This window comes from Nematolebias whitei, chromosome 17 (assembly GCF_014905685.2).
Source record: "Nematolebias whitei isolate Nwh7 chromosome 17, NemWhi1, whole genome shotgun sequence".
NCBI classification, from domain to species: Eukaryota; Metazoa; Chordata; class Actinopteri; order Cyprinodontiformes; family Rivulidae; genus Nematolebias; species Nematolebias whitei.
In genome coordinates, this window is record NC_056514.1 from 32,434,103 (window position 1) to 32,452,306 (window position 18,204).

Consider the following 18,204-nt stretch of genomic DNA (forward strand, 5'->3'; position numbering starts at 1 on the left):
CACAAGTTTAATTTAGTGCCGTATATAGAAAACTGAGCTGTAGCCATATTTGTTTGCAGCGATTGCTTAGTTCAGGTTAACTTCCAAGTTTAATTTTCATTCAGCCTTTATTTAGACAGGTAAATCCCATTGAGCCTCGAGGACTCATTTACAAGAGTTAATCAGATGTAGATGTACATCCAATGAATGCTTTTGAGAGTTTCATTAAAATGTATTCACTGGTTTGTGAGATATTTTGATAATGCTACACATAAATGAATACACAGACCGGGGCAAAAAACATTATTGCCTTTCGCAATAGCAATAAAAATGGGTTTTGCTGGCTCTTGTGTGTCTATAAAGGGATAAATCATCTGTGCCTGAGTTCAAACAACTAGTAAAATCCAGGAAGAATCTCAATTCATTGTCAATCACTGCCACTTACACAGTTGCCATGGTTACTAGCTTTAAAGTGTATGCACCTTGGAGGTGGAGAAGAAGCGCAGGTGTGACAGAGCTATGTCTGCAAGTTGCATTGGTTTAATTTGTAGAGCTGAGTCCATTTGATCAAATTAAGAAGAACGTAGGTAACATAAATGTTTATCGTTCTTATCTTACACATCTTGCTGCACCTAGGCTATAAAAAAATCATAAAATCGAAAGTTTGGACACCTTGACATTTAGTGTTTTAGTCTGTATATTTTCTCTTAATAGCAGATTTTTGTATTTGCATTGATCTCACTAGTTGCGACCTTTGAGGAAAAGAAACTCTGTTGCTCATTTAAAAAAATAAATAAATAAATTGGGACCTGTATTCCATAGTTAGACGTTTCCGATCCATGTAGCTTTCTCAATTAAAAAACTAGAATGCGGAGTTCCAAGCTTATTAAACTGCATGGATGCTTAACCTACGAAACGTTTCATCTAAGAATCTGTCCAGAGAACCTGGCTCAACCTTGTTCAATTTGTTACGTAACCTAGATTCATAAGCAGAATAAAATTCACGCCCCTAACAATGGAGAGATATTAGGATCTTTGTTTACCTGGCTCACAAGAGAGATGATTTGGTCACATGCATGAAGGTGTTAATTAGCGTAATTGCTGCATACTAGCTCCTCTGTGTAAAGTTTTCTTCTCGTTTGGCTTCCTTTACGCCCCTCTTAAACCATCTGTCTTCTCTGTCCAAGATATAAACATTGTGGTCTTGAAAAGAGACTCCTATCCTTGAGGTGTAGGTGCACAGATGATTCTTGTCCTGAAGAGTCTGCTCTCCCGTGTTGAGCTATATATCTGTGGAGAGACTGTCGTTTGCCAGAGACTAAACTGGAGAAACTAAACGACTTCTCAAAAAGCTTGAAACTCCACATTCTACAATTTTTGAAATAAGGAAGATACCTGGATGGGGAGCAAAATGTCTCCACCTACAGACTAGAAGTCCAGTGGTTTTGTTGGGGATTTATCACAACCTGGATGACAAACACTTTCTCAGTTGCTCATTCAGAAAATCCGATTTCTGTCAAGTTATATCAGTGGGAAGGAAAGCACATCCAAAAGGTTTTTGTTTTGCTTCTCTACTTGTTTTCTTGACTCGTAGGGTTAATTTGTTCGGCACCTCTTAGTAGATGGGGATCAAATGGCCTTGTCACCTCATATTATGTGAAAAGCTCCAGCAAAAGCCTTTCTTTTGTAATTAAAGTGTCAAAGGGATGATGGATTTATAGGTGTTTTATATCAGTTTCTTATTCATTTTATATGCCCGTTGAGGGCAGATTAATTATGGTATAGCCTCCATCTGTTCACGTGCATGTCCCACAATTTATTTGGTCTCGCCCATAAATTCTGATCGGCTCAAGATAATTTAACTAAACTTCATGCACATGTGCATCGCAACTAGACAGAGTGTTGCATATACTGTAGTTTTCATCTCCCTAGCTTCATGGTCAAGGTCACAAATCAAGGTCAAAATTTAAAAAGGGTCTTTGCTTGTCCAGGCCATTACCTTAGATTGTTGTATTGATATTTAATAGTTTGTCGATGAGCGTATAATGTTCCATATGCTGTTCTCTTAAGGTTTATTGCAGGCCACCTGTTCTAAAATGATTTCTGTATTATTTAATGTACAAAAATATACATCTAATCAATGGAATAGAAATGTCTACCTGTTGTTGGAAACATATCTAAATTTCTTTAACAAAGGATCAATTTAACTTGTCGGTCCTATGAGGTTTTCTGGAAGGCATGCACTTGCAAAGAAAAAAGAGCACTTGAACGCCCCTATCTACAGACTTCTTGTTTTATAAACACGACACCTCATCATGGATTCCCACAGCTGAGATGAAACGCTCGTTTTAATTTAGCTGGATTTATGCAAGCGGCCTCTCCGCACTAGAAGCTTGTGTGAAGTGGCTGCTTGTTCTTCCCTGGGTATTTGCAGCATGTATTACTAAACGGAGACTGCAGGAGAAGCACCCTACTAAATACCATTACTACGAGGAAATTCCTGAACAAATATAGTTTTAACGTAGGAAAGTAATGCTCAAGATCCACGGGAAGCTGCTTCTACTTCCATGAATTGCACTTTCTGTTAATTTCACAACCACAACTCAGGCTGCTGTTAGTTTAGGGGAAAAGCCACTGTTTTGTCCCTGCTTCCGAAAGATAGACAAGTTGATTTGTCATTGAAAATTAATGTGGCAATATGAAGCGCTTTGCATTTCAATTGTGCGGTGACAGTAAACCTGTTTTGTTAAAATTAATTATCCCACAGCTCTCCATCTGCCAGTTTTGTTGAATCTTAAATGAGCCTTCCCCTCAGAAACAGCTATTGTGAAGCAGATGGTATTTGTTGAAGACGATTTGTTGTTTTTTCTTTTTTTCCAACTCTTTTTTTTTTTTTCTTTTCTCAGAAGCATAGCAGATTCCCCCCACACATTAACCTTACCGTCCTGTGTCCTGGCCTCTAACAGTACTGCTCTATTGAGATCAAGCTGTCTGATGATTTATCTTCATTGAGTTCCATTTGGTACTTTGAGGTCCCATACCATCAATTTCTAAATTTATGTCTTCTTTTTTTGTGGAGGATGGCACTTGGTACTTTAGACAGGGGATTGTGGCAGGACCTTTATGGTTTGTCAGGTTTACAGATGATGGGCGTTCATCAAAGTGTCCCCACGCTTGAGTGCCTCTCCCAATAGCCAATTAGGTGGATAGATAAATGAAGCTGCTAGAGATGAGGGTCCCAGAAGTACAGGTTGGGATGACTGTAAATGAGGAGGAGATGCAACCTCAAGCTTGACAATTGGTTGTCCATTTTAAAGGAATATTTCAGCTACTTTAAAGCAAACTTTTCATGCCTTGATTACTTTTTAAAGAGAAAACAATTTTCATTCCTTAATAAAACCTTAATAAAAGTTAATTTTCTACACAGAAACCTAACAAACATAAACATTGTATAAAAGGGTTCATGATCAAAGTAATAAAAGCTGCAATTAGCCCATTTCTCCTGTGTATCTTTAACAAATGGTTCAAGCTCTTCTAAAATTAAAATTACAGGTATTTGACAGAAATATTGAATCCCTTTATATGAGGGTGGAAGTCGTTTCACGGAGCATTTGGGGCTTGATATTTTATTCTTCACTAATGCGTTTTACAAAAGTGATTTTCCTGAATCATAAACATCTTGAGAGAATTACGACTTGAGTGTAACATGTCAAGTATCAGTTTGTCAAACTTCACACTTTCTTTCAGCGGTCAGTTTTCAGATACACACACACACACACATTCGTTCATTCAACCTTTATTTATGCAGGTTAGTCTCATTGATCCTCGAGGACTCATTTACAAGAGAGACCTGTTTTAAAAAAAGAACACAGATGAGGTACAGACAATCACATAAAAGCATATAAAATGAAAAGTAAATTAAAGAAATATTAAAACGAAACAAAAACATTTACACTATGAAGTGATGTAAAATGCTAAAAACAGGAACATGTCTGCGCATTGTTTTTTTGCCATGAACTTAGCAGTTGTTTAAAATCACTTGGAGAGGTCAAAGTCAACAACTTCAGATCTTTTTGCAAGAAGTTTCAGGTTACAGGAGTAGAAGGCTATTTTGCTTAATTCGGTCCGCACTGAGGGGACACTGCAGGTAATTATGCCTTGAGAGCGCTCGCTGTAACTGCACTGACAACGTGACATGTAGGAGGAGATATAAGAAGGCAACAGACCAAGATGCATTTTAAAGATGAAAATGTACCAGTGAGAGAGTCTGTATGAAGTTAATGATGACCAGTTAACCAGTGAATACAGGGTGCAGTGATGGGTATGGTAGTTACAGCCAGTTATGACTCATAGCACACCATGGTAGACAGTCTCCAACATCTGCAAGGTGCTTGTAGGGGCGTTCATGTAAATAATGTCACCATAGTCAATGGAGGGAAGGAAAGTCCCAGTTACAAGACATTTCCTAGCATTCAGAGTTAGACCAGCTCTATTCCTAAAATAGGAATCTAGTTTTACTTTCAATTTCTTTACCAAGTTTTCGACATGAGGCCTAAAAGAGAGATTCAAATTGACCAAAATACCCCAAGTATTTGTAAGAATCAACAAACTCAATACGAACACCATTCGTAGATAAGATAGGAGAAAGGACTGCTGGTACCATTTTGCTGTTTGAAAACAACATTCCTTTGGTTTTATCAGCATTTAGCACCAGTTTGAGACAGAACAAATCTGACTGGATGATGTCGAATGAAGACTGTAAAAGATGGAAAACCCTAGCAACTGTTCTAACTCGACAATAAACAACTGTGTCGTCAGCATAGAAATGGAAAGATGCATCAGGAATAATATGACCTACCGGTACATTATTTATCTAGATTGTGAATAGGGTGAGTCCTAAGACTGAGCCTTGTGGTACACCATTGTTGACACCATTGTTGACAGTTAGATAGCTGGAAGAAGAAAAGTGGTACATTTATTTCTTGAAGCTCACTGTTATTCTGACAGATCTTTTATCTGTTGTTTAAGTTGAAGCAGTTTTTTTTAATCACGAGTAAACAGATGTGGGGTGAAAACCAGTGCATCTACCTGCCTTTATGCTGAATGTTCTGCTCAGATCCATATTTAACTTTCATTTGTCCTTGATTTAAATCAACACATTGAACAGTAGTTCTGCTTGTAATTCTAATGTCTGAAAATTAAAATAAAATAAAATTAGGAGTGGTCACGCCCCTACCGAATGACCCTGTGACCCAACTTAGGGTTGCATTTTGCAATTTGAGAAACCCTGCTTTAAAGTGCAGTCTTATGCTATTTACTTTTTCATTGACAAGACTGACAGACTAACCACTAGTTCAAGTGAGGCCAAGATTAATAGTTTGTTGTATCAAAAAACTCTAATCACAAATTATTTCATCGCTGCTCATGCAAATAAAAATAAAAATCATTCTGTTTTATAAACCTTTACTCCTTTTATCAATTTCACATGATACATTTATCATAGTAGAAATATTAAGATTCTTGCTGGAAGTGTCCCAGACTGCATCAGCTGCCACTGCTATATGCATTTATAAATTAACCATAAAAATCAATCTAAATAAACTGTGGTTTGCAAAACAAATGACAAAGTAAAGGTTTTTAAACTAGCATTCTCATAAATTGCTATAATGATTATGAGATTGTTGGTTTTTAGGGAACAATGATCCACTTTGCTCTTGGCTTTGTTGGTGTTAGCATTTATCTGGTCAGAATTAAACTCCATCTACAACAGGTTGAACATTGATTGTTCATGGCATTTTCATAAACTCCTTTAAAAGATCAGACCTTTACATTTATTTTAAAATAAAGAGTCAACTTATGTGGAAAAATACATTTTCTATAATAATACATTTTCAGACAAGTTGTGAATTAAGCTAACAACTCCACAATGACCTCTACAGTGACCTTGTAGTTATCAGTTATGTTGCATTTAAAGACTTTTATTGTGAGCTGATGACTTTGTCTGTATTTTGTGTTCAGTAGGTGGCTGGTTTTCATTAGATACGGCTAAAAAGCTTTGATTATAACCCATCATTAAAACACTAACATAACTTCTCTTGCTTCCTTGCATCTGTTCCAAAGTTCGCTGATAAGAGGAAACATTTTGAAATCCCTAATTTGATATTCAACCCAAATGTTGGTTTGAATTTCTTTGAGTAAGATAAATCACTCTTAAGGCGACTCCTTTGTTTGTTCTCAAATTAATTTCCATGCTTTAAAGTGAGATATGTAATAAAAAGGCGATGTATTTGGGGAAATAAATTTACATTTAGAGCCATCGCTTATTTAATTCAAACCTTGTTTTCCAGTTCGTACAGGGATATTAAAACTTCTTTTGCTTTTTTTTCCTGTTCGGAGGTTGAACAATATGCAGAGCGGTAATTAGTTTCACCTGTTTGCCTTTTCCAGTCGACCTGCTCGGCCTGCTGAAGTGGCGCTCGAACACCAGCCTCCTACAGCAGAATCTCTGTCAGCTGATGAAGGTGGAAGGCGGTGAGGTCGTCAAGGTCGGCATATATTACTCAATTCATATCCAAGTTTTATTTTATTTCTTTTGCGCCATTGAACATGTCCGTTTTCTTTTTGCTTCGAAACAGTTTAACACAAATGGCTAAAGTATCTAGACAGCTGGTGGCGTAAACAAATCAGTCACCAATCTGTTCTTAGTAATCCTGAAAGTGACAGCTTCCTGGCAGCAATTTCTCAAGTGATTTCTCTGTGTCAAAGCAACCAGGTTGTTTTTGTTTTGTGCTTTTCTCTTGTTTTGATGTCACCTAGCAAGTACGGCGCACGTGGTACCACACTGGCTACGAAAGAAGATGCAAACTCAGACCATTTACGGGTTTAGTGCGGCACTTATAAATAGCACTTTATGGAGAAAGTTTTTGCGTGGGCTAGTTGAGTGCCTGCAACTCACGATGTATATGTAGAAGTCCATCTATCCGACCCGACCAAAGCGGTTTGATAGATGTGTCAACCACCGCCAAATCATTTCATTTAACCATGTAGGTGTCGTAATTATTACCACTACATTAGCTTTCAGTCCTTTTGAAGCATCTTGGGGCTTTTAGTAGACAATTACATAACATTTTTGACTTGGTATTTCTACAAAACAGCTTTTCTTTTCATTGGTGTGCGCAGTGCTTTTACATATGATGTGCTTAAGTGATTTAACCTCTACTTTGTTTTTTGTTTTTTTACTCTTTCAGTTTAGACTATAAGACTGGTTTGCAGTTAAAACTCCTCCGACTGCACATTGGTTGTTTTTTACTGAGAATATGGTGAACGTCGTCTGTTCTGAGCTGACGGACTGAACACGTTATGAAGTGATAGCTGTTTTTGACATGTTTACACCTTTTTTTTTTTTTTAGGATTTAGCCAAGTAATTGTAGAGCATGTTTCCTTCAGGGGCACACAGGTGTAGTTGGTGTTTCTGGATGTGCTGCTGACAGCGAAATGATTACAGTTTAGGTAGAATCAGACTGGTTTGTGTTAACAGCTGTAAAATGAGAGCAACGGGGGAGCATGTCAACATTGTAATAGATTTCAGGTATTTGTTGCAGCATGCCTAATTTGAGTTACTTTTTCCAGACATCAAATGTGAGGTTTAACAACTTTTTTACGTTTTACAGTTAATAACCGCTTTTTAATTTATATATTTATGTTTTTCATTGCCATCTTCTATTATTAAGCTGCTCTGACGCACTGTGCATCTGTCATTGCAGTTTCTGCAAGACACTTTGGATGCGCTCTTCAACATCATGATGGAAAACTCTGACAGCGACACGTTTGATACTTTGGTGTTTGACGCTTTGGTAAGCAACGGCTGCAGGCGGAGGCGCAGAACGGGTTTCATGTCAAAGAAATAACAACTTGCAAACAAATGTAGCTCAAATGCAATCAGTAAATGTTAATTCATTGTTTGGACATCCCTCAATACCATAATGAATTTTGATCTCAGAACATTTCGTTTTTATTAGCACTTGCATGTTTTCTCTCAAATACGTATATGTAAGCCTGTCGCGATAAACAATAAATCAATTAATCGCATGAAATTGAAAATTATCAACCTCATTTTCATTTATCGGCTTTATTGTTTCTTCGTCTCTCTCTCTTTCTACTGAAGACACTGGATGACAAAAGGCACAACTCTGGTGCTCTTCACTGACCTCTCCCCTTCTCTTTAAAAAAAAAAAAAATCTGTTTTATCCGCCCAAAATTAGGTTTTTGGATCATTAAAAGCAATTAAGCTGAAAAGCTAAGCTAACAGACCGACCTCGGGGTAAAAACCTCCGTCTTGTCCAAGCTCCAAAATTCACGGTTAAAACCCGTGCCTTCGTCTAAAAAGTTGTTTTTCTCTGCAAAAAGAAGCTGAGAACTTGTTTAGTGATTTTTTTTATTAAAGCTTGAAAAATGCTATGCGAAAGTGCTCAAACCACACTGAGTGTTCGCCATTTTGAGAACCGAAAAACTGGAACGAGAGACAGCCCGTGTCACGTCAAGGGGCCTCCCTCCCATTTTTCTTAAAGAGACACGCCGCTCGCTCCCTCACTATCCATCCTTCAGTTCAAACAGTCTTATACTGCCATTCAGTGGTCAAAAAATATAATACACACAAGAATTTACCAACATTTCTTCTTAAATTTGACAATAATTACTAATTTTTGTTAAATTTCAAACAATATTATTGTTTATCGCAATAATTTCTGAGACAATTAATTGCCCAGCAAAATTTTATATCGTGACAGGCCTACGTATATGTCAACATAGAAAAATGTTTTGTATCCTTATTGTCAAGAGATTAGAGGGGATGGCTATAAAACGTAAATTAAAAACTATTGTGATTTTCAATCTCCAATCTAACACCTAAGCCAATTTACAGAGAAAATACAAGCACTGAATCTTATGTTAGACTTTATAAATATATCTGCATATTTTTGTATCGCCACATTTTGTTTTAATTAACAGTAAAGTCCAATTTTCCATTAAGACCAAACGAGTAGAAGATCATAAAGAAATATATTTTTATCAGAATGATGTATTAGCTTACTGAAATATGTGGTTATTTGTATTGCTGTATGCTTTTATAGCATTTTATTCATGTGTTAATACAAGGCAGATCTTTTGATTTTGGGTTTTGTTTCAGTTAGAAAGTGTAGTTTTTAGATACACGCCTTCAATTCGCAACAGACATGCACCTTCCATTTTGAACACAAGATGACGAGGTATCATTGGTTGAGAACTGGTCACATGATCTAGTATAGGGCCTTCCCATACGTCAGCGGTTGCGGGAGGTGTGGCCAGTTCTGAAGAAAGGTGGGTGTTTAACTGACGCTTGATGCCAATACTGTAACCGCATGGTGGCGACAGTATGACCCAGTGCGCTGTAGTGAATTTTGTACATTATAGGTGTACGTTAAACTTTCAGTGATAGAAATCAATCCCACCCCCCCCCCCCCCCCCCGCACTTCAGACTATGAGAGCACAGATAGATTATAAGAATAACAAAGCCAAACAAACTGGAGTTTTACAGAATACTCTGTCAACTGGTCGCCTGTAAATGTAGCCTTGAATTACACGACCCAAGTTTCTAGCATGCCGACGCCTAACATCAGGGGGGTTCCATCTCAGAAGAGCAGTTTTGTCTTTCAGAACGAGAAGGGATGAATTGTGTTATCAAGTGTCCAAGATTATCTGCAGCTGAGAGAATTGAGAGAAAATAGCTTTCTGCTCAAATGTAATCTTGTGTAATTTCCCAATCTATTTCAATAGATTGAATAAGACAGGTAGTGTTTGGTGCTCTTCATTATGAGGCCTGCGGTTTACATTTTAATGAGCGCGCCTTTTGTTTACTGACAGGTGTTCATTATTGGACTTATAGCCGACAGAAAGTTCCAGCACTTTAACCCTGTTCTGGAAACCTACATTCGAAAGCATTTCAGCGCCACTCTGGCCTACACGTGAGTTTATTTCTCCTTTATACAAGCAGAACGTGGACGGGTAAAGTCAAATATTGGCCATTTTGTGACGAGCACATTGTATTGTGTTTGTAGGAAGCTCACCAAAGTTTTAAAGAACTACGTGGACAATGCAGAGAAGCTGACAGAACAGCTGCTGAAGGCCATGAAGGCTCTGGAATACATCTTCAAGTTCATTGTGCGCTCCAGAGTTCTCTTCAACCAGTGAGTATTGTTGCATTAATATTTATCATTAACTTTAAAGTCGCAACAAGATTGTGGTCAAGACATATTACGTTGTTTACGATGATTTTTATCTTGAGTGTAGTTACTTTTTAAATAGTGGTCAACTGTTAAGGGTTTTTGCAAATAAATAAATGGATGGATGGATGGATAGATGGATGGGTAGATGGATGGGTAGATGGATAGTTTAATGATAGATTGCCAGATTATAGATAGATGGTAGATGATGGATGGATAGATTGACAGGATGATAGATTGACAGATAATAGATTGACAGATGATAGATCAATGATAGATTGACAGATGATAGATTGATAATAGATTGACAGATGATAGATTGATAATAGATTGACAGATGATAGATTGACAAATGATAGATCGATAGATTGACAGATGATAGAATGGTAGATTGACAGATTATATATTGACAGATGATAGATTAATGATAGATTGACAGATGATAGATTGATAGATTGACAGATGATAGATAGATTGATAGATTGACATGATCGATTGATAGTTTGACAGATGATAAATTGACTGATAGATTGGCAGATTATAGATATAGATAGATACGTTGATAGATAGATGCGTAAATAAATACATAGATATGTAGACAGATATGCAGATAGATGCATAGATAGATACGTAAATAGATAGATGGATCGATGAATACGTAGACAGATGAGTAGATGGATACGTAGACAGATACGTAGATAGATACGTAGATAGATAGATACCTAGACAGATACTTAGATAGATATGTAGACAGATACATAGACAGATGCGTAGACATATATGTAGACAGATATGTAGACAGATACGTAGACTGATACGTAGATAGATACGTAGATAGATATGTAGACTGATACATAGACTGATACGTAGACTGATACGTAGATAGATATGTAGATAGATACATAGACATATACGTAGATAGTTAGATACGTAGACAAATACGTAGACAGATACGTAGATAGACAGATATGTAGATAGATAGATAGATATGTAGATAGATAGATAGATATGTAGATAGATAGATAGATATGTAGATGGATAGATGGATGGATAGATAGATACTTTATTAACCCCAGGGATTATTATTATGGGTGAATGCCAATTTTTAGCCGCTTTTCAAAAAGCAGACGTATTATGGTATAGTCTTGATCTGTCAGCAGCAACAGCGGTGCTAAGGGTGCTGTAATTCATATGCTTTGGCCCCCTTCATTAAAGTCTACTGGATTAAGAAAATGGGAGTGATTTCCTGGGGCTTGATCTGTGTATATTCTTACATTTGCTACAGTATTTTGAAGGAAGTGCACACAGTTCCAAGTATGAAATTATATAATTTCTTTTCAGAAGTAACATTTATTATTTAGCCAAATTAATTAGTACCGGTAATTATGGTTTTACTGTTTTTTTTTCTGGCAAAAATGAAACTATTCTAAAATTCAACATAAAATGTGAGTAAACTTCCTTGGGCAGCCTGCAGGTATTGCAGTAAAGAAGCAATTGGCACTGTTGTGGGAAATTGTTAAAATTGTTTTGTGTAAACTCTAAGAACACATTGCAGCCCACAGATATTCCTACCTTTTTATCCGTGTTAGAAAACTCAGGTGTGGGAGATAATGATTATTTGAAAGTTGAGGAAAAGCTGCCATAACTATTTTCCTGAGTGGTTTCTTTTACATTTAAGTACATAAAATGCCTCTGTACTTTGGTAATTACCACACGCCAAACTCTTGACCTCATCAGCATAAACGCATTCATCTCCTGCTTCTTTACTGGTTCAGATGGAACAAAGTTAAAACGGAACGATCCTTTCTGTAATTTCTGTTGATGCCTTTATAATTGGCTGTGGGGATGTTAAATGGATGAGGAAGCTGTAGAGTCACGGAAAGAAGCTGCGGATGGGCTGATGTATGATCCTGGACTAACTAAGTGGGCAGAGTTTGATTGGTTTTCTGTCCAATGTCTGAAGGACACTTTGTCCTCTACGTCACATATCAAACCAAAGCAACATCCTTCTCTTCTACAGCTCTTTCATCGTCAGAATTAGTGCTGAAACTCATGTTGAAATTGGGTTTGTTGAAGCCTTTATTACAGGCCTGACATCAAGGTGCCAAACTGACACCAGCAGCGCTTTTTGTTGTGCACAAGTGGAACATTTCTGTAAAATTGGAGAGGAGCACCTTAATCACACAGTTTCCCCCCAGTGACATGAAACTGTCCAGAGCTCACTGAGCTCCTCAGTGATGTGGGTGAGCAGCAGCTTTAAGTAATTGTTATGGTGGGAGCTTTGAGACGGATGCCTCTAATCCCATGATTTCGGTAAGCCCTCAACAGTGACTATCCTTTACCGTGTAATGCCTGCATCCCTGGGAGATATTATAGCATCACAAAACCCACCTCTGTGGAAGACGTCAAGTGAAATCTGATGCAGTTGCTGAAGTCGTACCCGTTTACCTCTAATTCTTCTTCCTCCTGCTGCTTTAGTGTTTGTTTTCAATTTTTTACCTCCTCAAAGAAGCCCTCTTTTTGTCTCCTGTCTGTCCGTCTGTCCTTGTTGTTAGCACGATAAGCGTCCTTGTTGTCCACTGTTGTCATCATTCTTTGTTAAAATCAGGTCTCTCTTGTAAATGAGTCCCCGAGGTTCAGTGGGATTAAACTGTATAAATAAAGGTTGAATGAATGAGTAATGGAAAAATAAGCGAGGTACCGACTTCCATTTTGATGTGTGGCTGCATCTAGGTTCCTTAAAGAAAACTTCCTGATGGCCTGAGGAAGATGGCTACCTCCATATATATACACACACACACACATGCTCATATATATGTATGTAGATATATATAAGGCAACTATGCTTTCTACTTTTTACATGTCTGAAAAGTATAGTTTTTTTCAAATTGCTGGGGTGGATGAAGTTTAATCCATGGCGACCTGAAGAAGTGGCTGCAGATTGCATATATGAACATATTTAGCCATTTCACTGACTCGGTTGCTTCCGACATTGAAGCGATGAACAACCTGAAATACTCTGTGTATTAGTATCTACACAGTAATACGGTCAGTGGTGTTTTGTTTTGTTAAAAGAGGTGGGACACAATTTTATTTACCTTAAAGCATACATGGAGCCCAGCCAAAGCCGTAAAGTCCTCCATCACCGAGCGTGGCTTAATTACAGAGAAAATCGTAATACCCAGGACGAACAAATACTATAAAGCTGCGCTCCTCATACACTTGAATCATACCTGATATTCTCATCACTGTCTTTAATCTTTCTGAGGATCCAACGTCTCTTCTCCGGTAGTTTATTTTAGTCCAGCCACAAAGTAGGATGCAGGTTTTACTCCGTCGGCCGTTTGTCGACAAAGTGAAATGAGCACACATACAGCGTTTTGGGCGGTCTCTTCAAGTTCACATTTTTCAGCCACATTCTTCTTAATTCCTCATCTGTAGGTAGCAGATGGAAACTATATCGCTTTTCACAGGAACACTTTTTGTTTTAGGTCGGCGTTCAAAACACAGTTGTTGTAGCCACTGACTTAGTTTGATCTGGTTCTTCTTGCAGCCACAAACAACACAACAGGTACCTGAACTCAGCACGGCTATTTTAGGAAACTTTATGGATATTAAATAAATGTAAACAAAAAAAAAATCATAATTTTATCTGCTAAACTGAATTCAACTTACTTTCTAATAAACCACAGTTTGTGCTCTGTTACCATAGTTAACCAGTGCTTACTGCTACTTCCTGTCTTGACAGGAAGTGGCATTCATTATCTTTTCTACAATAGAGCCCCCATAAGGTGGATACAGTGAAACTCCTACCCACTTGCACTGAAAACATTAAAGGTAACTTACATACCCTGTTCAGTTCCAATCCAGGAAAAACACTCATCTTCAAAAAACACAAACATTCACTATTCAAATCCGTCAGCGACTGGGGACCTCGGCGTACCGCTTGTTTATAACAAGACAGAAAAGTTGCTTTTTCTAACTATTATTAAGATGGTGGAACTTTATGGGCTTTCTGTAAATAAATAAAGTAAAAAATGAATATGTTAGGTATCATGATTACATATTGGATTTATGTTTTTGTGCAGATTAAAATGAACTGAAGTGTGTTTTCCTCTTTAGATCAGTTGCTTCCTATTAAAGGCACCAAACGGCATTTGCTCTTTAAATGAGCAAAAACAACTCATTCTGTACCTTAAGCTGATTAGAAAGCAAACAAACTAGTTTGACCTTTTTTTCCCCTTCTAGTAGTATTCTAGGAGTGTCAATAGCACAGATCATTAATTTTTCACACACTTGCTTCTACATGACAACAGGCAGGATCTTCCGGGTCTTGTCATGTTGTTCGAAATGCTAATCCGGCTGGCAGCAAGAGTGATGTCTGTGGTTCTGATCCAAAAATGTTTGCGTGGATAACACACACATGGGCCTTTCTGCTTACTGTGTTTAATGATTTAACAGGGAAGCATCAAACTCTTGTCATTTCCAGCGTAGGTGGGCCTGTTTGCACAGGGATGAAACAAACGGCGGCCTCCTGATCGTCTGCCAGACTAACTCTACTTCCTCTCCTCCCAGGCTCTACGAGAACAAAGGAGAGGCCGACTTCATGGAGTCCTTGAGGAACCTTTTCACATCCTTTAACAACATGATGAACAGTAATTCAGAGAACACAGGCATGGTGAAGGTAGGCTTATTATCACACAAGCTCATCTATCGCTCAAACTGTGCCAGAAAACGTTCTACTTCGGCATGAATAGTAAATAACTGCTGTTGTGTGAAAAGTAAATAAATCTGCTGTGATTAGCTTTGGATGACATCCTCTGTGAGGGGAGATGCATGATTTTTTTTTTTATTACTACTACTGCGGCTTATTAGACATCGATATTTGAGTTTCTTCTTATCGATTGCTTCTGTCTTATAATTATGTTTTCCAAGTCTGCTGTCTTAAGTTTTCCAGTTCTTTACACTTTTTCTTTTCTTATAGTAACTTTTTGAGGCTGCACATAAACTACAATTTAGAAGATCAAAGCATTTGAAAAGTACCGTATTTTTCGCTGTGTAAGTCGCACCTTTTTGCATAAATTTGCAAGTACTGCGACATACACCGAATAGACTAATATACGTTTTATTTATAAAACAATTTTGGCTGAGATCAGACGATTTTATTCATTCTGATATGGAAAATATTGCACACTATCATTTTCAGCCGCTAGAGGACCCTAGATGAATATGGCAAGCCAAGGGTCTTATTAATAGGTAAAAGTGGCTATTAATGAGACACTTGGCTTGCCATACAAAGTCGCCTTCGTCTCACTCCGGAACTCCTGGAGCAAACGTCAAATCGGCTTCATTTCGTTCAAGTAGTAGTTTTATTTTATCGGCTTTTGAAATTCAGCTGATTTGACTGTCAAAGTGCGTTTATTAAGAAAAAGTTCAACTGAGACACACCTTTGCTGTAATTTCAAGCAAATAAATAATAGTTTTAAGTGAAATTAATCTTAATCTCGAGTTAATCTTGTTAGATTCTTGTTAAAGTCCTCCCGTGCACGCTTCCGTGGCCGCCATTTGGCAGGCAATCCATTTTTGGTACAACACCGGCCCACATTTCCTGGTGGTCAGTGGTGACGCATAATAGATGTGGCATAACGGCGATGCAACGTGTACGGCAGCAAATACGTTAGTGGTTGAAGAAATTACCAAGCACTAAATCCAGACACACACAAAAAAAAAAACAAGCTCAAGTTCAACGTTAACAAACTTCCTATAACGTCTTCTGTTATATTTATCTTAGCTATCTATTTAATCTGCACAAAACACACTTCCTAATGAGTGTTAGGTGCCAGAATATTTATGGATTAAACATGTCCCTTCTGTTAAATACTTGTTTATCTTGGGAGTCGGATCAGTCTGAGGGCGCGTGTCTTTTTTTTTTTTTGTACTGACAGAATGTGCTTGGCCTCTTGAAATAAAAATTTCCATCAAAAACTTTTTTTTTTTTTTACAATCGTGACTATTTATCTCGTAGGATGAGGTCACTGTTAAATCTGTTTTGGCACGTTTAAAATAACTTCTCTGTTTCTGAAAGTAGAAAAAAAAAAAACTACTTTTAATCTACAACTGTGAAAATATTTTTTTATACTTTCAACTTGACTTTGCCAAAACAGGCTTTCCCAAATATATCTACTCCCATGTCACATTTTATTACACTGATGAACATTAATCTGTGTGATTCATAAACCGAGAGGTTCCTTGACCAGAGCTGGACAATATAAAACATTGGGATATTGTTAAAAAATGCAACAAGAGATAAGTTGAGATACATTTTATAAAGACAGTGTTGGTCAGCAACTTGTTTGACGTTTATCTTTCCTGGCCAGCTTCAAACAGACAGCAGAGTGAATTGTATGAACCAAAATACATTAACAAATTGACTTTATTTAAATTAGACACAGTTTTAGGTTCGATGCTTACAACTTTTGCCAGTGTAGCAGGAAGTTCTGGTTTCTGTGCAGCCTTTGAGACCTTTCTTGTATCCTCAGATTGTGTATTTGTTGTGTGTTGATTTCTGTTGTTTGTCCCTCTGATTCCTTTTCCTACGTTTCACTCTGACCTTGCCTGTCCTGATGTACGGCTCTCCTCTGGCACTCTGCTCTTTAGCTGCTCCTTAAGGTATTTACTTCACCGCCTTCCTCCTTTCACCTATATGCATTCTTTTTTATGCATTTACTCTGAACTCAATGACCTCAGATTGGAACCAAGCACACAAAGATGTGTTTTTTCCTTCTTTCTGCTTTGCCTGCACACGCTCACCTCCTGCATACCTATGCTTTTAAAGATAACATAATCACAGGGTGCTTGCACCTTGGAACACCTACAGTAGATCCGTGTGCACAGTCAACCATACGAGGAGCTCAGAAGTCAATTAGGAGTCAGTTGCTGTGTAATTGGGTGAGATATTAGCTTTACTGTCAGTAAATTAAAAACTGATCTTGAGGAACGGCTGCGTAACGAAGGAATCCTGGTCCCCTTCACAAATCCTGTGAAAGCTGTGTGGCAGGTGGCGGCTAATGAGCGGTCCCATTATACTTTGCTGGCAAAATAAACAAATAATTGTGATGAACATCTGGACTGTCGTGGACACATAAAAGTAAAGACTTTGATGCACATGCCCACCTAAACGTGGATCAATCTATACAAACAGCTGCTTCTGGTGGTTTTGAGACGCAAACAGAAGCTTTTAACTGGAGCTAAAAAAAAACCCACAGAAAAACATTGCTGCACAACAGGTGGGAGTTTAGTTGCTGCTGGGAACCGGATGAAAACAGACATTTTCCTCAAATGGGTTTTTCAAGGGGTAAACAGAAGCGTTTGATTTTTAATTTTCAGAAAAATAAAAGTCTGACTTTGTAACTAAAGCAAAAATCTTTAAATATCCCGTTCCCTTGCATCTTTTTGCCTGCAGATAGGGATGAAGGGGTTACGTTGTGCATATTAAATCTCTAAAATTATCTAATAAGATTAGCATAGATCAGAGCAGATTTTTATTTAGGTGCCGTGACTCTCTCTTTTCCATTATTGTGGTGAGGAGAGCGTTGTCGTCTAAAGTTAGTTTCTGCTGGTTGTGTGCCGAGACTTAACATCTCGCTGCTTTCTGCCTTTGCAGCTTCATTTAAATGCCGGCAATTATTTCTGACAAGTTTCAAATATAAACCGTGCACTTTAATAAGTACATTCTGTGTGCTACGGCTGCTTCATGGTTAATCAACGTCTATAAGACAGACTGGCATCGAGGCCAATTTGCACAGTTGCTGTACAAACATGCCAACCCACCTTTGGCTGGCATTTAGCAGCAGTCAGTTTGGGTGGAAAGTGTCAGCCTGGTTAATCATTGCCATTATTAATTGACTCTCTGTAAGTTGTTGCAGTGTTTATTCACTTTGACTTTATTGTACTGAGAAAATAGGCTCGC

The 18,204-nt window shown here is 37.8% G+C and overlaps 1 protein-coding gene across 1 annotated transcript in view; it reads left to right on the forward strand.

Annotated features, from left to right (window-relative positions):
* Positions 1 to 18,204, forward strand: part of dock1 (dedicator of cytokinesis 1) — a gene marked incomplete in the record, with an annotated part of 276,885 nt that overhangs the window by 75,902 nt on the left and 182,779 nt on the right. The window contains 5 exon segments of the mRNA XM_037691498.1: positions 6,427 to 6,524; positions 7,743 to 7,832; positions 9,877 to 9,977; positions 10,071 to 10,199; positions 14,811 to 14,919. Coding sequence (XP_037547426.1) covers positions 6,427 to 6,524; positions 7,743 to 7,832; positions 9,877 to 9,977; positions 10,071 to 10,199; positions 14,811 to 14,919 — 527 coding nt within the window.